Raw genomic sequence first — 23,013 nt, forward strand, 5'->3', positions numbered from 1 at the left:
TGAAGTTAATTTACGTATCGATTGGTAGCACCACTAAAATTTTACTAACATTTTTAACTAACATTTCTTCTTCCACCATTTTATCTATCTTTCTTCTGCCCTACGCCAACGTATATTTTCTTCTAGCCTACTTCTATTTATCATTGAATTTATAGAGGCAAGGTTGACCTCCAAAGAAAATACGCACCTCGAAAATTCCTATTGAAACAAGCATGGTTGAAAATTTTAGATGAGGTTCAAATTACCCACCAGGTTTGCTTTAAGGGAAAAGTATGCCCCATTAAAGTTAAAGTTTAATGACTTTTATACTGAGAAGAATACCTTAATGTTTAATATTTGTGAAGTAATGGTAAGAATGACCACTTTTCGCCTGAAAGGTCCCTTAGTTCGAATTCCAGCTGGTGTGAATAATTTTATCTCTAATGTTCTCTTCTGATAGGTTTGATAAATATTTAATATGATTTTTAAATTTATAAAAGATGAATTTTTAACTAAAATTATTTTTTTAAAGAAAATTTAAATAAAAAAAGCATAAAAAGATATTAATTTCTTAATTAAAATATATGGATTATTTTAAAAAAATGAATAATTTCAAATTGAAAATTTTTTAAATGATCTGTAAATTACAAAATTTCAGTTTCAATTTTTAATTATAATTTTTATTAAATTAATCCATACATTTTAATAAAAAAATAAATATCTGTTAATAAATGTTGCTTCGAAAGATTTATTTTTTCTTATAAAAATTTGTTTAAATTAATGAATAATAATTTATGAATTGAATAATACATATTAAATAATTATCAACCTTTCTTAGAATTGAAAGTTAGAGATAAAATTCATTCGTCCGATGTCAGATTTGAATCCCAGATCATTTTATCAGAAGACTTACAACTGAGACATTACACCACGAATACATGCTGGGAAGCTTTTGTTAGTTTAAAAGTAGATGAGCTGAAACTTTGACGGGGCATATTTTACCCTAGGAACAGATCTGTCGGTTTATTTATGCATAATCAAAGGTTTTCAACCATGTTCCTTAGCATAACTTAGTTTTAAAAGAAATTTTTGAGATATGTACTTCAACAGTTTTTCATTCCTTCAGTGGATCGATAAAACGAGTACCAATCACTAAACACTAAACACAGGGGGATCCGCGTTCCACTAACCACTCAACCAGAACATTTGCACCAGCACCCAGAGCCCAAGGTGGAAAAAACTGGGTTGGGCAGAGTAGGCTTTTTGACTTTTCTTGGGCTGAGTTACATAAATTTATGTTGCATGACATTCAGGAAGTATAAATCTAAATTTCTGATAAAATATAATAACAAAGCAATGACATATTATTTTTATTAAATTTATCATTTTATTAATATTAAATGTAATTATTTTAAAAAAATAGTTGCACCATCTATCGATCCGTATAGTAACTACTCTGATAAATAAGTTAGATGTCCTATTGGGACAATCCCGAAAAATGTACACAAATTTTATAACAAAATTTTGACTATGATAGTAATAATAATGCTGAAAAATGAATTTAATGAACAAAACTTAAAATGTATTGATAAAAGTTTAAAAAAAAGAAGAAAATACGGAAATATTTTTTAGAAAAATCTCACCTTTATACTTATTTAGCTAAAATAAAACTCTCCTATAACTGCTATTCTGGCGACTAGAGGGATCGTGAAGGGTAAGGCTATACAATGTAGTCAGCGTTGCGTGTTAACCACCTTTACTTACAATACAAGCTGGCACTCTTCGATTCGAAACTGGGTGGGTATCCAATGACCTATCGTGGTTTTAAATAAACGTACTATGCGGAAGGCTTATAACATTAAGAGTTTCCAGATAACAGGTCATCAAGATAATAGGATCATCAAGAAACAAAGTTGACATCTTAAAATGTTGCGCAGTTATCAGTATGATTCTAACAAATGTTAGAAGTTCTTCACATAATGGAAAACGATTTCCAAAACTATTTAAGGAAAAATATAAGAAAGAAAAAAGAATGGCTGATTCAAAGAAAAACGAAAGCCAGTAAGTATTCTATATAAGTTACAAAATTAGTTAAAAGTTGATGCTGTTGACTTAGTAATAATATAAAACACCATTCTGCTGCATGCCAGATCAATCTGATTGAATATATTTACACATGAGTACATTAATTCAGTGTTCAAACTGAAAAAAGTTGGTGCTGCAGATGTTGACTATTTTGAAAACATTGTCTTACAACTTTTCATAGTCAGCAGTATTAACTTTTTGAGTAACTTTAAAATTTTGTAGAAATAAAATTCTGGTTTCCAATGTAGAAAGCAGCAATCGATGCATTTAGATCTTCTTGAGTTTCCCCATATTAACTTTTCAAATAGTCAGTCATATTTTGAGTTGCTCAGTAATAGTTGGAACAATTTGTATATCCTTATTTAATAAGTAAATCACATTTCATGATACTCAAAAAAACAAAAAGGTCGAAAATGGCTTAAATTGACCTTAAAGAAGTTTTCAGGTTAAATAACATTTAAAAAGTATATTTCTTCTGATCTTTCTGAAAAACACAAATAATATCTAGTTTCTTTACCATCTTGGCATTTTGAGCCGTCAAAACCACATTCAGGCACATCTAATGGTGGAGAAATTCTGTTACCTGCCCATCGAATGTATTTTCCTGGAACATCCACAAATTCTTGGCTCACTCCATAATAGTTCGCTACAACCTAAAATAAACTCTATTAATTATGATAGTTAATCCATCACTCTATCATTTTCTGGGAAATTATGTGAGACAAACAAAATTTATCTTTGAATTTTAAAAGTATCTTTATTAAATTCTCTATTTATGTGGGTGTTTTTCATATGGTGACCACTTTTTGTGCAGTAAAATTAATCACTACATTTACAGCCACGGAATGGTGCAGTATTCTCAATCGTTGTACATTTATTTAATTACCTCGATTAAATGATTTTACATTAAATATTACGGTAATATTTACGATACACCAGAAATTTTGTTCCGTAAAAATATTACGGTAAAAATGATTTTGCTTTAAAAAGCACTGGCACACTGAGTACTGGTACTTTTTACAGTAATTTTATCTGAGATTTTGTACCGTTTAGTTAGAATGCTTGGAATTTGGCAGCTGTTAATATAAGATAAATTCTCTATCTCTTTACAGCAGTTTAGGAGTAGTGCAGTTTAAATTACTTAGAAAGACATACCCTATCCAGTGATTGGAATTGAACCGTCACTTCAGAATGAAACCTCTGCAATTTGGAATCACATGAGAGACGATTTAAGTCTCTTAAAAGCGATTTAATTAAAGTGATTTTCCTTGACTTAAGCAAAATTTATCTTAGAAGGAAACATGGAGAAGGCAATAAAATTAAATAAAAATTATATCATACATTTAATAACCTGTTAGCAACTTCAGTCTGGTTTTATTACACAGGAGGTTAAAAAATAAAGTAAAAACTTGTAAAACCAATGAACTTAAATAATAACTTAAGGCTCATACAAACGACATAAATATCGACAATAGATCTTCATATGAAAGAATCTTTCCTATTTACTCGCTAAGGTGCCCGAACTCAATGTTTCTTCAATGTTCTCAATCAATGTTTCTCAATCAGAGACGGTACAGTTGTACGAAGGTATGATTTAAATAGCTCTATTCCATAGAATTATTTGAACACACAGCACTCTTTTTGTTCCTCTATAAGCACAGGATATTGAAAAACTGTAGTGTTTAGTTAAAAAAAAAGAAAACACAAAGAAACTTTCAAGTTTAATTTTAATAGAATTAATTTTCAAATTCAATAATTTCCTTTTCAGAATCCGCTTTTCTGATTTTCTAAATTATTACAACCCATCAAAACTTAAAAAGAAGTACTAAATAATTAATTAAAAAAATAAATAAGGAGACTTTCAATTTTGTTTAATGAACAAACCGGTACTGTTATTTTGTCATTTTACAATAATTAAGAGTGTGGTATTATTTTTCATATTTCAATTACATTTTTATTTTTACTTTTTGATTAAATAATAGTTTGTTAAACTTTTTTACATATTTTAAAGCAGTGGTAATAATATAAGAAGCTTTTTTGATCGGAGATTTTAAATCACCTCTTATTTATAAAAAATTTTATATTTATAACAGTATTAATAACCTTTCTCAATACTAACAATGCATGTTTATCGAAAGTGAAGAGTTAAACATATACAATTCTAAAAAGTGAAGGTATTTCATATATACGTGAAATTTTAAAAAAACAAACAATAATTTTATTTATGTTAATGTTCACTGATTTATCTGATGGAGATTAGTAGATTAGGATATGATAATAAAATCACTTATTAATTATTTTCTCAAATTACCTCATATATTCCAGTGTCAGAATCCATATCAAGTAATGAATAATCTACAAAACGATCCCCCTTTTCATTTATGCTAACATTTCCAGTAATGCCTAAAACGAGAAATTAGATGTATTAGGTAATATTAGCTCAGCATTAACATTGATCTGAATAGTTTGCTAACTATTGACTGAGTAAATACATTACATGAAATGTCAAATATTCTGAAGTATTGGTGTTTTGTTATATAACAGAGTAAACAATGAATTTTGATTAACTTATCTATCGTAAATATTTAGTAAACATATGATAAATTGTTCTGCATAAGTATATAAATATGGAGTTCACACGTTGAATGATGTTAAATTTATCAATAACTTTAACTACTACTTATTTTTTAATTTTATTTGATGCGAATTACTTTATCCACTGCATTCAAAATTTGAGTCGCTAGTTAGAATACCTGAATCAAACACATATTTTGGAAGATATCTGTTCATCGGAAATTTGTATCCATTTTGTGCGTAATTAATATTTAATTTATTCTCCCTTCGATTTCAAAATCAGTTATACTTGCTTTTGCATAGACTTTACTATGCTATGCAGAATATAGATTCTACTCTGATATTTATCCATACCCATCCTATACTTACATATAAATGAAGCTGAATTTCGTTCCAAAAATCAATTTTTCGTGTCTCATCTTGCAGATAGCTGGTACATTCTGACCGGTGACTTTGGCCCAGAGAATTTTTTAGCCACTCAAAAATAGCCACTGTGTTTTTGGAAACGTGTTTAATCGTTTCTTTTAAACACTAGATGTGCCGTTGGGGTAATTTTTATTATATTTTTTTTAACATTTTTCTGTGTTATTTTTGAAGATACTTGTGATCTTTGAAGCTCATAACTTTTGGCTCATTCAAAAACTTTCTGAGTATACTGTATCAAAGTTTTATACCTTTAAGTTGATTATTAAAATAAATAAATATAGAGAAATCTAAAACAGCCAAAAGGGGTAATTTTGACCCTCAAAAGATGAGAAAAAAAAGAAAAGATGTAAAAGATTAAAAAGAAGCCCTTTTTTTATTTTACAAATTTACAAATATCGCTAAGATATTTTGTAGAACAGAAATTGGGGACAATCCTGTCAAAATGAAATGCCATACAATAGTTTTCGTTGCATTTTATGGAATTTTAGATTCCATGTCCGAAGTAGCTAGTTGAGCTCTTTTTCAATAAATGACGAATTTGCTACTGTGCTTGAAACTACGTACATGCTGATTATTAATAGTTGCCTTTTGTTAAAATCCTGGACAATAAATAGTTTTTTTTTTACAAACAGTCATTGCCATGTGAATCAAAATACAAACTTAATGTATGACGACCAAGCTGCATAACTTTTACTTTAAGTTCTGGTTTTTGACTGAAATTAAATCCATAACAAATGTTTTGAATGTCTATTTGTGCAAGTTGAAAAATGACCAGCTGAATTACAATCTGGCAAAGACATAGTGTTCTGATTATTGAAACCACATCTAAACTACTTGCACAACGGGGCTTTTAGCAATTTTATTTTATGTAGTAAAACTTGCAGATGATTTTTTCTTGTGAAGCAAAAAAAATTATAGTGATAGGACGTCTATTCAAGAGAAAATTTCCTTCTTTTTTATAGTAACTTCTTTGACCAGACATCATCTGTTATACTGAAGAATAGAAACAATACATTTGCTATTTAGTTACAAAAGAAAATAATGTTATAATTCTGAATATTATTCGTGCGAATGTGTTTGCAGGCTACAGCACATAGTAGAAGCTAAGTACTATTTAGTTAAGCACAATAGCAAGAAATCTGACGATGACTTACCTGAGTCGATGCTAAGGAAATATTCTACAGGATACGAAACTTGTTGGTGTCTCACATAGTTTTATACAAATTTTATGACAAAGCTGCTGCTCTCAAAGCTTGGATAGTTTTCAAAGAATCTTTTGTTACAACAATTGCGCATTGCTAATTAATTATTGTGCTTGTTGAAGGGCGATGAAAATTGCGACACCATGAAGGACTTACGCGAGTGAGCTGAAATTTTCAGGAAATGCAAAGTAGAGCATAATATGCAAATGATTAGAATTTCAGACCCATAGCGTATGCGTATGCTGAGCAGCGCCCTCTGAACGGCGGATGGATCCGAATAAATAGACGGCTGTAGCGAGGCGTTTATGGTTATCGGTGGTTATCTGCTAGTGGTAAACGTTAGCTCAGACGTTACTTATGCCTCTTCGACGAAAGAGAGTGAGATTTCAACAACTTATGGAGTTTGAAAGAGGGAGAATCATCGACCTTCGTGAAGCTGGATTGTCTTATCGTGCAGTAGCCGCTCGTGTGCAGCGTAACATAAGCGCAGTGATGCGTGTTAGGAAGCAGTGGACGGACGAGTGTCAGACAACTCGGAAATCCGGGAGTGGACCCCGAAATGTCACGTCAGCTCGCGATGATAGACACCTGGTCCGCATGGTGCTGACAGACCGTACGGCTCCCTCTAGACAACTGGCAGCATAGTGGTCAATAGCTACAGGTGTTTCATTGTGTGCTTCACCAATTTGTAGACATCAACTGCAGCGTGGACTGCGCGCAAGGACTCCTTTATACAGGATCTCCATCACGCTAAGCCATAGCCGCCTGCGGCTCCATTGGGCCAATCAGCATAGGAACTGGCGTGCTGATTGGCAGCGTGTTGTGTTTTCTGACGAATCCCGCTTTAATTTGTGGTACCATGATGGCCACATTCGTGTCAGACGCTATGCCGGTGAACGCCACCCTCCGGAGTGCATTATCGAAAGCCACAGTGGACGAACACCCGGAGTTATGGTCTGGGATGCCATAGCATATCACCCCAGTTTTACAGCCCCAAGCTGCTCCCTGACTTCAAGCCTTGCCAGGTGCTGTATTTCAACAAGACAATACCCATCCTCATATTGCTAGGACTGTTCAATCATTCCTTGCATTGCGACAAGTACAGCTTCTTCCTTGGCCTGCGTATTCCCCAGATATGTCACCGATTGAACATGTGTGTCATTTCGTTGGTCGGTGCCTCGCTAGTGATCCTCGTCCTGTTGCTTCTGCAGACGAACTTTGGGTACGCATACAAACTAAATGGAATGCTCTTCCTCAGACAGACATTCAAAATTTGCTTGACTCCATGCCACGTTGTGTAGCAGCGCTTATTGTGGTTCGTGGTGGCTACACAAAATACTGATTTCGATCTCTTGTTATTGTTTGTTTGCTTTGAAAGTTTAATCATTTATTTGTACCACTACCAGTCAAATGTGTAGTAAATTTCATTCAATTATGACGATTCCTTCATGGTGTTGCAATTTTCACAAACAGGAGTTTATTAAGGGGACACGGGACCTTTCAAATGAAAAATTATGAAAACTTGTTTTTTAATTTAATTTTACTATTATGAACATAATTTATTTATTTTTTAGCATATTTTAGGAAATAGGCCAAGTGAAAACAATTTTGGTCAAAATTTTTTTAAAAATTTAATAAAATATGAAAATTTTAAAAAAATACAAAAATTGTCCCTTGTGTCTGAAATTTCATCCAAATAATTTAAACTTTTTTCTATAGATAGATAATGATGATATAAAGACTCTCTAGCATCAGTTATTGTTTCACTTCAAAAGGTTTTGAGAAAAAAATTTTTTTTTAGTTCCGACGCTCTTTTTTCGAAAATTTTCATTTCCTCCTACAGTTAAAGTTGTATAAAAAACTTTATAATTAATATTTCGTGAAAACAATGCTACATTGTCTTTATAGCAGTCATATGAAGCATATGAAAAATTTTCAGGCAAAATTTTCAATTATTCGGACACAAGGGACAAATTATAGATGTAAATTATGCAAAAAAAGTTAACGGAGAAAAACTACTTTTTTTGTGTAAATTAACTAAAACTCACTGTAATAGCTATAATATCATGCTTAAAATATAAAAAGAGCGTCCGATGTATTCTTAATATAATAAATGCTAAATTTTTACCAATACAAACGATTTTTACATAAAAATATTGTTCGTTATGCATCATATCAATATGTCATATGTAACCTTGAAACAAAGAAAAAATATTATTTTTGTGTGCATAAAAATTACACTAAAAACATTATTCTCTATAATTTTAATAAAACAAATAATATATTTGATACCAGATAAATAAAAAAATTATTGACATTGACATAGGAAAAGCATATTGCAGAATTTCGATAACATGCTGGAAAATTTATATACTAATGCTATATTAATTAATTAATTTATTAATGCCATATTAATTAATTAATTTATTAATGCTATATTAATTAATTTATATGCTATACAAATTAAAAAATATTTTATAGAAATATTGATTTGAACATAAAAAAAAAATCAAAATAAGCTTGATAACTACAATGTAAACAAACAGACAGCTTATGGAACGTCAAAAGTGCCACGCCCACTTTTCAGAAAAATAGCTATAAAATCATAAAAAATCATCGTATCGAAAAAATTTGAACAACACATGATTCAGGCTGACTATCTTTAGATTTTTAACAAAAAAATTTTTTTTTGAAAATTTTATGATTTCAAGGTCCCGTGTCCCCTTAAGAAGAATTGCAATTTTATGATAATGATACACAAAAGGAGAACCAAGCTAAAATTAATAAGAAATAGATTTCGCAATCCTATCGTTCACTTAAAATAACATCCATTTGCAATGTCGAAACTTGTATTCAATTTTATTTAAGTATATTTGTGATTCATTTCTCGCTTGTTTCATAGTTTATTTAAGCAGTGTTAATTTTCATAATAATACTGCATTCATGAAATGCATATTTTCGGAGAGATTAGTTTGTTAATAATTGAGCCAACTGTGCTTTAGTTAACTAGTTATAAGTATGAATGAGTTAATTAATATTTAAGTAAGGTAATGTATTAGAAATGTAGTTCATTTATGTTCCATTTTTTATCTCATATTTAAATCCTTTTGAGAGGATATATTGTTAAGGAAGTTAGATAGTATGAGACAGGAAGTTATCAAACAAATTAATAAGTTTACTCGAATTAGCGAATTGGCAGGTCATATGACAGTTAATTATTTTGATAGCTATTGTCTACGTTTAAGCAATGAATTTGTGGAGAAATGAGTTAGTATTTAATAATTCAAAGACTGATTGTAAGTATTGGTTTGGTAGTAAGCAAGCTTATCATTTTTTTATTAGTTTAAGTTGTAATGCATTAGGTCAGTCACCAGAAACTTTTAATTTTGCACGTGCTTTGATAAGCGTCACCTTGGTACTCGTTCTTAACTGCCTACAGAGTTCGGTTTCTGCCTTCCTTCGTTCTGAACGGTCTGAGCCAATTTGAACTCCTCAAGTCACGTGGACGTAAGAAAGGTTTGAAAAAATTAGAGTGTAAGGCATTATAACCATGCTTAGAAGAACGCTTGCCTATATGAAGCAGGTCAAGACCCATGGTGGCAAATAGACGAGTTGCTGGTATTTGTCTTTAGTAAATGAGTAAGCAAAATAATTTAGATAATTTGCTAACAGCTTTTCCACTTTGTAACAAGTCTTGACCCGCTACATCTTGATACGAGTTCTTAACCTCAGACAAAGTGTTTACCTCTTCTGCTTTCCTATATTTCAAATAGCAGGTAAAAAGGGGCTAGGGAGATAATAGACCCGAAAATTCTCCCGCTCATGTTATTTTAAAACTAATAAAGCAGAAACCGTACTTTGTTTACATCCAAGAACTTGTTATAAAGTCATTCACAAGACTTGAGGCAAATGGAAAAGTTTCTTGCGAAGGGCTGTACTGCCATGCGATTGAACAATCAACGTAAGCAACAAAATATATCAAAATTGAGATTTTTAAATATTTGGCATCTTTATATATTAAGCTAAATATATTGCAAAAAAAAAAATTTTTTTTTCTTTACAATTTCTTTAGTCTTTCGAATTTTTATTTTAGCATTCATAGCATTAGCAATAGGAGGAGAAAAGTTGTCAAACCACTTTTCTCTGAATCAATCGTGAAGCCGTTGTTTTTCCAATTACACCGCAGTGTAATATAAGACAGACGGAAATGAGGCAAGAATACAAGAATAAAGACGGATGTTTCTAAGATTGTTCATAGGTTGCTCTCTTACTTGCAAGAACACATACTGAATAGCCCATGGGTTTCATGGGTTCAGCTATTAATTAATTGAGAAAGTACAATTCGATTTGAGGGAAAATTTATTTTTTCTTCGCGTGTGTTTAATATTATAAAATATTTTTTGAACTACTTTAACTTTGAAAAGTGTTTAGTTATAGTTTTTCCTCTTTTATTGAATTTCAGCTTTAATTAGTGAAATAGCTCGCGGTCTTTTTCGGAAAATAGAAATTTTGCTCACCTTCGTTTTTAGAGAGAAAGTTATATAAAGATATACAGAACGAATAAGGTTATTTTCTTATCTTGATAAGATTATTTGCCAGGTAGCAAATAGGTTTGAAAACCGCAAAATGAAAACAGTGCATGTCCTTGGTTTTAGAGTGAAAGTTACTGAAAATTGATAACCTTTATAACAAGACTTTTGGAGATGTTAAAAATAGATTAATTCGAAACTAAGAATATTTTTTTTTTACAAATTGATTACTTAGAGCCAAATATTCAGTACATTATATTATTAATCATTCAGCTTATAGACTAAAATAGTGTCGTTTGCAGGAAACAGGAAAGTCATTCAAAATTCTGTAATTTATAGACTACATATTGCTTGAGAAATATTCTGATTAATCTATCTTAAAAAGTATGTATCTTAAAAGTATGTACTAGACATGCTTTTTTATTGTTATATTACATAAAAGTTTATGCATTGTTTTTGACTGTAAAATGTAAATTAAAACTGTGAATTTATTCAAAAATGTTTCCGAACAAAAACTTGATATACATATTCATTATTTGATGCTATGTTTAGAATATGAAATAGATTTTTGAGAAACAAAGTGCTAGTAAAATTTTGTTTTTCACGAATACACAGTTGCTTTCAAAGTTTGGTATTTCTTATTCTATAGGAAAAAAATCGACTTTGTATTCATCAACATTGGCACGTTTTACAGTATCGCAAAATCTCTTTAAAATATTTGAAGTATAATTTAGTATCCAAAAAAAGAAGATAAACTTTTTTATGGCTCTAGTGGATGGTTTTACTTTTTAAACTTTTCTTTTCTTCTTTCATGATTGTGTGCGCGAAAGCTCAAATGCTAAAAAAATAAGGTTTGAATAAGTGGGAAAGTGGTCGAACACTTTAAAACTCTAAGAAAGAAGAGAAAAAATAGAAAATCATAAAATAGGAAAATAAAAAATATAGTCAAATTTATACCAAAGAAGTTTTAAGTTTGAGGATACTCGTTGAACAATCACTTAAGAAATGCTCGATTTTTGGGAGATACTATTTAAGACAAATTTCTTTCTACATATTTTTAATTACAACTTTGCTTCTCTTCGTGCTTTTAATGCTTCTCCAAAATATCTGAATAAGCTTTTAATAGGTTTTTTTTAACTTAATCTAACGCAATGCAATTTAAGATTGGAAATTTTTATTTTTGGCTAGTTGTTACATTTATCTGAAATTTATAAAAAATCAATATGACAACAAAACTATGACTTGATACTAAGGATTCTAAAAACTCACAACTGGAAAGCTCGATACTTTTAAAATAAATTAAAATTACAAATTAATTGAATATTTCTCTTAAAATTAATGATACTTGAAAATGATGTTTAAATTCTTTAAGATTTAAGAAGTTTGAAAGTAATTCATTCGTAATACAAAATTTATTTTAAACTTTTGAGACTTAATGTGTACTAGAATAAGTAAACTTACTCAAATAATTCCTATTATTAACTTTCAAAACTTATATCAAAAGTAAATAGCATTTTGTAGTTTTTCTCTGATTGCATGACTACAATTTTTATGAAAAATACAATAGTTTAAGTACTAGTGTGTTTTGCGAACATTTTTTAAAGGTTCTGAAAAGAGCAATTAATTAATTGAGAAACTACAATTCGATTTGAGGGAAAATTTATTTTTTCTTTGCGTGTGGTTAATATTATAAAATATTTTTTGAACTATTTTAACTTTGAAAAGTGTTTAGTTATAGTTTTTCCTCTTTTAGTGAATTTAACGAGGCTTAAAAAGTTATTATTTTTTTTTGCATTTAACAATTATTTTATAGCTCATGGAAATGCATTTTAAGCTGATTTTTCGCTCTTGGACACTTTGGTTTTTCTTATTATGTTTTTCATCTTTTTGTTCTCTCTGAACTACTGTGGTTTTCTAATTTAGTTTTCTCACCTTTATTTTCCCATTTTTGCTGGTAACTTTACGTCTTTATTTCAAATCGCTTTTGTATCTTCAAATTCACGTCAGGCTAGTCTTGAAAATGGGCCCTTATTTTTGAAGCTAATATGTTTTAATCAGGTAATATTCTGTTCCATTTGCAAAAGAAATGGATAATCATACATAATTTGCAGAATTTTTGCTAAACTTTATAGGCAATAAAACACTCAGTCTTCGTACGTTTTTGAGATATTAACTTCTTCAAGATAAGTCAATTTAAACAAAATATTCACTTTTCCCATTTCAAATGTCATTTTTTAAATACTTAAATATAGTATTTCTTTCGGGGTATTTTTCATATGATAATATAGAGATATAGTAACCAATATGGCAGAATAATTACATATAGGATTAGACCAGAGTTTAAATCAAAGAAAGATTGACTTACTTGCATACTTATTCAAATATGGTATGGGTGTAGAAAGAATTTGCCGAAAACTTGTATTTTAATTGTTTATAAAAATTTTTATTTTGCTATAAATTTATATTTATATTTAGTTTATATTTACTCTTCGGATTAATGAATTTCATTAATTAAAGAAATTAGTTATTTGAAGTTTTTGATTTGCTTAAAAATTCTCGATGTGTGGCGAAGTACAAAAGAAGAGAACTAACGTTAAAGGGGAACGAATATTTGATCACTTTCATGTGTAAACTATTAATATCATATTTTTCAAATTACAGTTACCCCCTTTATTTTGAGGGTACAGAATCCTGATTAAAAAAGAAAGGTATGTTTATTCAGATAAAGTTTTGAGTCTGATTTAATAATTTAAAATATAATCTGTAAAAAAATTTAGCAGGTTTAAGGTTAATTTCAGGAAGAATAGTAGTACGTGAAAATTCAATTTTAGTGTATAGGAAAATCCATTGTTGACGTATGCCATTAAGGCAGAGGGGGTGCGATTGCTCTTGTTTTCCAGTGGCGCCATCTATGTCCAAGAATTCGACTTCTGCCACACCCATGCGTCACACCCGTTTAAAGGGTTGATCCATTCATACATCCATTCATTCATCCACAGATAGTAATTTTGACCTGAATCAGAGAACGATCAATCTCCAATTCAGTACCCCCAGAGGTATTGATTTGTTATGGGAACATGGAGGACTTTGAGACTCGACAGATTTAACGTGCATCAGTCACCATTTACAACATGGGGAGTCTTCGGCTGGCAGGGATCGAACCCACGGCCACTTGAACATGGGCCCAGTGCCCTACCAACCAGCCTATCCCGGCTGAAAAATCCATTCATTGGTTCAAAAATTATAAAGGTGCTCTCTTTGTTTCATTTTTCTTTGTTTCTTCTCTTTGTTTCATTCTAGATGTATAATGAATTGTGAAAATAATAGAAAAATTATAACAGATTGGCTTAGAGAGTAAAGGTAAATCTATCACAAAACGAGTGCCCCTCTGCAGAGGATCAAAATTGCGATGTCATGTTTCCGGATCATCCTCAGGGATGTTTCCCAGAACGTCACCAATAGCCATCTCTAGTGTGACTTTAATAAAGTACCTAACTGCCCAAAATGAGTGAAATAGGTTCTGAAATCGAAGGGAAGGCATGTTGATTATTAATTAATATTAAAATATGTTTAAGTTTCCGATGAACTATTTTCTAAAATATTTTCATGATTCTATTTGATTTTGATAGTTTGTAACGCTTATTTTTTTACAGATTTTTTATTTGTTATTTAAAACCTATTTAATTCTTTCGATTCACAGTGATCTAATTGGCTTTGAAAACCAATTTTATTCTCCACAAAAACATTTCGGTACTAAATACAAAGCAGAAAAATTTGTTTTAAAAATTCTCAACAGTAGCAACTGTCTAAACGTTTAAAATGGTATGCAATTCCTTTATACTGATGTCAACTTGACCATATCAGAGCTTCATCAGAAAACAAATGAACTTACCTTCAAATGTTCTATTCCACATTTTTTGCGTCACAATTGTTCCGTTCTTTAAGCTATATCCTTCACTTAAGGTTTCATTCAAAGCAAGGGAGTAAAGTATGACAGCATCATGAAAAGCAGTAACATATATGTTAACCTGAAATAATTCATATTATCCTTTTAAAAACTGAAGTATAAATAATACTACAGCATAAATACTAAAATTCAATAAGCTTAACTGTCTACATAATATTGAGTACTGAATTACAATTATTCTTGATCGTAATTTCAAATAGATTATTTGTACACTTTAATTTCCACAGTTAAATTAAAACATCTCTCCACTTTTATAAATTAACTTTTTGCTGTTTAAAACGATTACATCAAATTTGGTTTCTTTTGAGTTCTGAAGCAACAAGCCTCTGATAATTACAACTGCAGAAGAGTTACCCAACATCTATGTCTTCTCAAAACACTATTTCTAGATTTTATAACACATTGGAGAATATTAGATATTTTTATACAATTAAGGTTGCCGTTCGTTTTTTAGACATTTTAAATTTGGTTCTGATTCTTATTTTTAGTATCAGGTACTCAATTGCTATGCTAAAATCTCAGATGCTAAGGAAAAAAACAACCAATCTATTTGAATTAACTAGAAGAGAGCATGATGAATTGCGGAAAAGAAATATCTTATTTTTTTGCATATGAATTTTCTACGATATAAACTGTACATCAACGTTCTTTTTTCTTGCCATGGAAGGACATTCTTGAGCTAAAACATCCATAGATTTACTGGATGTAATGACGCATCAGGACATGCATTTCATTCACTCCAATTTTCCTTTTTAAATATAGCAAAAAGTGAAATTAAAATTACTCTTAATCAAAATATTGGAGCCATATTTTCCAAATTGCAACTCCTTATACTATTGAAATTGTAAATTAGTTAGTCATCATGTGTCCCTGCGGTAGCCACTAGGTAAACCATCCTATCTCCCCTTGTGCTTATATGCTTAACTATGATAGAGCATCCTACTACAATCCTAAGTTCAAATGGTGCTGTCAGAAATGGATATTTCTCTCGCACATTTCTCCTTCCACACCACTTTTGAGATTACCCCTTTTTTCTCAGAAATTATATATGCTGTTTCAATTTTGAATACACGGGGTTTTCAAATACGGTTATTATTTATTTTGGATCCATTTTGGAACATTCTTGCTTATTATTAAGAAACTCTTTTTTTTACAGGGATATTACAATTTTGAGAAAATTAAATGATGGTACTCTGATGTTGAAGGCATGGTTCCACTAAATGGATGCGAATACTTCATTTAATTGTTATTTAGATTATGAGGCTGAAGTTTCCGCTGAAAAATAAGTCGAAATGTTTCCAACAGATGGCTGTGTAATGATGTAAAGAGGAAGACAGCAACTCAAGAATCAAAGAAAAACCGAATATTTTATTTATTTGCACAGCCATTTGCTCTATGTGCATACCTTGTTTGTCGAGAAAGAGGATGAAAACATAGCACCACGTAATCACTGGCCACGTGCAACATACTAATAGGAATGAAGAGGAAATGAAAAACAGTGTTTACTTTCATGTCAAGTTCAGTGACAATTCCTTGATAAGCGGGATTGTTATGAAAACCCAGCAAGTCAATCTGCAAATTAATAATGGGTGATAGGGTCACAGAATAAAAAAACCTCGAGGATTCAGATCTGATGATCATGCTGGGTCGGTAATTATTCAGCTGTTCATTGATTTTTGAGCTGTTACTTTTCTTTTTACTTCGTTACAAAACCAAATGTTTTCAAAATTTTGAAATATATTTTTTTAAAACCAAAATCTTGAATTCACCATACAAACAGCGTATATTTTCCGTTTTATTAAGATTCTTTTAATACAACTGAAACAATGCGTCCTTGAGTACCACCATTGCCTTGCATGCTAGTGTATTTATACACTAGAAACGATTACATTTAAATTTTAGGGATTTAGTCCATCAATTTAGAACATTCACTTCATATACATGTAAAAACTTTACCTCTTCCTTTCCATAAGGTTTTCCAAATTTCTTTAATGCAAGATGTTTCACACCTTTCGAAAATTCGGCGTACTCTGCTGTTTCTGGTATTCTCGCTGTCACTGTAATCAGAGCTTCATAAGCTGCTCGGGCCTCGTTGTTTTTTTCCTTCGTATCGGATTCACGATACCAGGGTCTTCTACTTTCGTTTTTACTAGGAAGAAAAACAAACTATATAGTGACTAATAACTCACTTTTCAAACAAAGAGTTTCATTTCCCGGAAGTTTAAATATAATAACGCTTTCTGTGTGTGATATTCTCAAATAAAGTATGTTTCAAAAAATTATCATCAATGCGAAAAACCGATTAAAAAAATCGCAAAAAGATAGTACTGAGTAGTTTTATTTTACAGTCTGCTTAGGAAGTTGAATTATTTATTTCAATCAAGTATTAAAATTAGTAAAAATGTCTGTCAGTAGATAACGATGCTGATTGGTAAAGCTATAGACCTTACTAGACTATTAAAACAGAAACAGTGTCAGACTATTAAAACAGAAAATATTTGCATGATCGTATGCTAATTAATTAATAATTGCTCTATTTTACAGCTGTGCACAGTAGCTTATTTTGAAAACATTGTTATATTGCTTTTCATAGTTAGAAACAATGGAACTCTATTGTTAACGAATTATTGATAACTTGTATTGATGGAATCGTTATATCCTATCATTTCTTAGTTTCACTAATGAAGTAATTTCAACTAAGGAGGGAAACAAAACCATATTTGCAATCTAAGAGATTTTGTTAAATGAAAAGTAATGCATATTTTATGAGCGTGAATTATTGATCATACTTTATTTAATATTGTTATAGAAAAGGTTTTATTTTCACCACTTTATATTTATTCTGAATTTTTACCGAATATTTAAATGCCAAATATTGCAAAAACTATTTATTAAATATTAAAACTGACAAAAGCAATTTTGTGCTAAAATCTCTTACCAATTTCATGATATCATGTCTACTATTTATCTTTGGTCATAATATACAGGGTGTTTATATTGTCCCGGACCCATTTTGATGTTTAATAACTCATTAAATAATAAAGATAGATTAAAATTAATAACATAAATGGTTAGAATGACTAAAAAAGTTTCATGACCCTTGTCAATGAACTTCTACGTGTGCCCTCTTTGTCGCACGGAGAATATCAAGTCGATAGTCAATTTCACGCCAGGTAGCGTCAAGCATGTCGGCATCCACAGTGGCTATTGCGGTTGTAATTCTGGCTTTTAGGTCATCAATGTTCGACACGATCCTCCTGTGATTGCAGAATGTGTGGTGTGGACTAATGCACGACCGAGTCATTGGGCCTTTCATTTTTATAGAGGAGACGGTCTCATCAGTCGTATACTTAGACATGTTGGAAAACTTCGTATTTCCACAACTAGAAGAGCTTCAGCCTCATTGGGGTATCATCGTTCGTAGTTCATTGAATGACCATTTTCCAGGAAGATGGATTGGGCGAGGAGGTTCAATTCCTTGGCCATCCAGATCACCTGATATAATGACGCTGGACTTTTTTCTTTCTTTTTTCTTTGTTACAAAGGACAATGTTTACAGGAGGATCGCGTCGAACATTGGTGACCTAAAAGTCGGAATTACAACCGCAATAGCCTCTGTGGATGCCGACATGCTTGCCGCTACCTGGCGTGAAATTGACTATCGACTTGATATTCGCCGTGCGACAAAGGGGGCACAAGTAGAAGGTCATTGACAAGGGTCATGAAACTTTTTGAGTCTATCTAACCATTTATGTTATTAATTTTAATCTATATTTATTACTTTATGAGCTATTAAGCATCAAAATGGGTCCGGGACTTTATAAACACCATGAACAATTAAATCGGTTCTATCCCGATAAATATAATTCAGCATGATACTCTGTCAGAATTTGAGTAGTATGTGTAAAGCTTCAAATTAAGTTTTCCGTTCTTTACGCACACACGTTACACACGTTCTTACGCATCTAGTAAATTTGTTCAACTTTAAAACGTATTCGCACAGTGCACACAAAAAAGAAGAAAAAAACGATACCATCCTGAAAAACTTTCGATCTAATAATTGGATCTCCACGTTCTAGGACTCAATCTTAATGGTTCTAGAGAAATTTACTTTAAATACGCTAATTATTTAGTGCAAACGATATTTAAAATTATAAAATCAGGTACAAAAACGTACTTTCTCTGAATAAACATACCTTTTTTTCCTACGAATTCAGATTTTTGACCCACAAAATATAGGAGGTAGCCGAAATCTCAGAAATACGGTACCAATAGTTTGGTCAGGAGAGTGGCCCAAAGTTTAGACCCTTTACTCCAAAAATAATTCGGCGCAAAAAAATATCTTTTATTGAATATTTGTTACTTTTTATTATTTTATTTAAGAATGGCCAAAATAAAAGGCTAAATTCTAAGGCATGCAACTTTTGCCTCGTTTCAAAGAATGAAAATTTAGTTGGGAAAATACAAAATTTGAGCTAAATTGATCGAATAGTTTCTGAGAAATAGAATTTCATAAAATGCAGATACTTAAAATGTGATTTCTCAGTTACGATTCCGCCGATTCGGCTAAAATTTTCTATTTTGCCATAGAAAATTACGTTTCTGAAAATGATGCAAAAAACGTATACCTTGAAATTCAAAATTTTTCTACCATTCTTAAATACAATAATAAAACTAATTAAAAAATTATTAAAAGTTACTTTTGGATAAACGAATTTAATAATTGTTTGCAAAAATTTTTCATTTCGCAGAAAAATTCGTTGAAGATATAGCAAAATACGCAAAAAGTAAAATTAAGATTCAGGTTTCCGATTTTTGGAGCACTCTCCTAACCAAACAATTGGAACCATATTTGCCAGATCGCGACTAACTCCTAACACGTTCTGACCTCCATTTTGGGGGTTGGAAGTCCGAATCCGTCGGGAAAAAAAGGTATGCTTATTCAGAGAAAGTACGTTTTTGTGCCTGATTCCGTATCTTAAAACTTAGCATGCACCTATTTATTAGCATATTTGAGGTCACCCTATCGAGCCATTAAGATTGAGTCCTAAAACGTGAGGATACGATCATTAAATAAAAAGTTACACAGGGTGGTCCATTTTTTTAGCGCACTGTACATTGAACCATAATACCGAAAATACTTACTAAAACCTTAATAAATTGTTAAACTGAATCATTTTTCTGATTAATTTAGAACATAATATCGTGTAATCAACAGTTTAAGAAAGATGAAATGTGAAACTTAGCTAGATTGCAGTAAAGTAAAGTAAAGTAAAGTAAAGTGCAGTAAAGTAAAACATAGGTAAGAGTTGAATCAATATTTCTATCAGTGTTTAGTTCCAAATATCAAAATGTTAGAAGATGTTTGAACAGTGGCTTGATGTGTTACGCAAACTTTTAATTACAGGTTCAATAATAATGCATTAATTAAATTTTCTTGAGAAAAATAAAGTGTTGAAGTAAATAAAGGAAAATTCAATAATACAACTATAGCGTTATGTACTACTCTTGTTTTCTCACAATAACTTTCATCTAATCTCTTCCTTTTATTCAAATGCAATTTATAAAGGTTTTAACGACTTGAAAACTTCATAACACAAAAATTTCTAAAGTAATCTAAAATGAAAAATTCAGCCGAGGCAACTTAAAAAAAGAAGAAAAAAAAGCATTTTACGAATGTTATTTCGTTAATAGGAAAGGTTAAAAATGAAACAGGACTTTTCAATCGATGAACTTTGTGTCTTTTTCGATAATCTTATCAAACAAACTCATTTCTTTGTTTCACTTCAGAAAGGGAAAACAAATTCATTCTATTATTCTTTCGATACATATTGTTAAGAAAAGCAATTACCTCAAGACAGCTTTGAGATTTTGCTCAAAAGGGAATTGTATTGAAAAATTATGCAGGATCCCTCTCTATAAGTAGTTTCACTTACTTTTTTTCTTCATTTATTTATTTATTTTTTGACACGTAGCAGATGGTGGCTTATGTAAAATTATTGAACACAATATTTTGTCTCCCAATAAAGGTCAATTAATAAAATAAGTCCATTGATCCATTGATAATGCCTTTAATAATCAAAATCAACCTTATTACACTAGACAAACACAGAATTTTTAAAACTTAGTATAGGATGTTTCTGCAAGCTGAAAAAAATAGGCACTCTCTAAAAATAGAACCCCTATTTTTCTCTGAGAGGAGAAAGTTTTCTTTCTGATGTATTCAAAAAAATAGATAATTTTGCGCTATCTTATTTCATATGCTTGAAGAACTTTTTCAACTGCATTAATATTTTGATAAGAAATTGATTTTTGTATATTTTGAATTTTTATTGTACAGAAATGTTATTTTACTCGATGACATTAAAAGTTTAAAAGCAAATTAGTTAAATAATACAAGTTATTATGTGTTTAAGTGAGTTTTCATAAACTTTAATTTACAATTCATATTCTTGTGATGTTTCGAAAAGTAAACAGAAAAGATAAATAATTAATGTCTCAAAAAAGGAATGGGCATTAAACACTAAATTCAAACCATTCCAAAATGCTAAAATGTAGAATTTAGAAAAGCAAAAGATGTACGATAGTGCAAGGAAAGTCATTATTTCTTTTCGCAATGGCAACAAATAATTTAAAAATCAAGTGTATGAGCTGTCATATGCATGAAAGCGTAAACGTACATGTTTACAAGTATCTGAATGAAAATTCCTTTCTCGCTAGGACGACGAAAAGTTAAAGCAATAATTGAATTATAAGAAGGGAACAATTCAAAGGTTAAAAGAGAATAGTTCATATATATATATATATATATATATATATATATATATATATATATATATATATATATATATATATATATATATATATATATATATATATATATATATACATGAACTATTGTTTATATATATATATATATATATATATATATATATATATATATATATATATATATACATATATATATATAATTTAGTTTACCATTCATACATTTTGTCGATTGTTTTCTCAGAAAGTATTGATCAGCTTACCATAATGCTTTTAATATCCTATCTTTTTAATGTAACATTCTTTCTACACGCAAAGTACGAATCGCTCATTAGAGTAAGTACTTTTTGACATTCTTGATTCATGATGGTCCAATCATATATTCCCATGGTTTCATCGATCACTCTTCCGGCATTTATTGGTATTTATTTTCTCATAGCTTTTAAAATCTCGATATTTAAAATATGAAAGTAGCACAACCCCGAATTTTGAAATTGCGCATTTAAGTAATATTCTTCAATACTCTCGATTAATGTCTTAAATCAATGGGACTTTGTTGATCAGCAATTTTCGTTTGGTAATTTGACATACTTTAGGATTCTATTTTCAATTTGTATTTTTTTCTTTCGTTAATATAAAATTGTTACGTTTCGTGAATTTCTTAATTTAGGAGAAACCAAAATTGATTTTTTTTTTAAATTCAATTTTCATCATTTCAAGACATCATTATTATTGAACAGTATGATACTCTTATAATGCGAAGTTATTAATTTTTAACTGAATTGAAATTAATTGTTAAAATGTCATTTATTTATTAATCACCATAATTTTTCAGTGGGCTAGTGTGTATTTTATCATCAGTTTTGTTGACCAAGTTATATTGGAAAAAAATTATTAGTTTTCATTTATTTTACCATTAATACAATATCTGATATGAGCAATTCTACAAATAAACGCCAATTAGGCGACCAAAAAGGAAAAAAATTGGGGGGGGGGGCATGCTATTTTTACATGAATTTTCTTCTTTTTTACGCCCTAAAAAGCGAGAAAAAATCGTGAACATGAAATTTTTTCCTTGTGACATACTTTAAATTACAAAATACCAATTTTAAATTTTTCCCGATTTTTTCAATTTACGAACTTTGATTAAGTTTTTTTATTTTTGTTTTTTATCCTAAAATATAATCTTATAGTATGAAATCTCTGTAAATACATTTTAGAGAGACATTATAATAATATTATATTTATGTAAAAATCGTTTTATTTGAATAAATGGCTCAGATTTATCTTAGCCATTTATTATATATTTTAGTATAGAAAACAGTTTTAGTAATAAAAATACTATATTTTAGTGTAAGAAACAAAAATAAAAAAATGTAATCAAAGTTCATAAATTGAAAAAATCGGGAAAAATTTAAAATTGGTATTTTGTCATTTAAAGTATGTAAAAAAAAGAAAATTCATGTAGAAATAGCATGTCCCC

The 23,013-nt window shown here is 30.1% G+C and overlaps 1 protein-coding gene across 2 annotated transcripts in view; it reads right to left on the reverse strand.

Moving 5' to 3' along the window:
• Positions 1-23,013, reverse strand: part of LOC107448013 (atrial natriuretic peptide receptor 1) — a 257,847-nt gene that overhangs the window by 76,849 nt on the left and 157,985 nt on the right. The window contains exons 3-6 of one of the 2 annotated variants that reach the window (XM_087159150.1): positions 16,719-16,911; positions 14,688-14,823; positions 4,376-4,467; positions 2,582-2,717 (exon numbers count right to left, since the gene is read on the reverse strand). In XM_087159150.1, coding sequence (XP_087015276.1) covers positions 2,582-2,717; positions 4,376-4,467; positions 14,688-14,823; positions 16,719-16,911 — 557 coding nt within the window. The remainder of the gene's footprint in view (positions 1-2,581; positions 2,718-4,375; positions 4,468-14,687; positions 14,824-16,718; positions 16,912-23,013) is intronic. The other variant, XM_087159151.1, reaches the window with a different exon arrangement.

This window comes from Parasteatoda tepidariorum, chromosome 3 (genome assembly GCF_982258835.1).
Source record: "Parasteatoda tepidariorum strain Cologne lab strain chromosome 3, Ptep-v5.0, whole genome shotgun sequence".
NCBI classification, from domain to species: domain Eukaryota; kingdom Metazoa; phylum Arthropoda; class Arachnida; order Araneae; family Theridiidae; genus Parasteatoda; species Parasteatoda tepidariorum.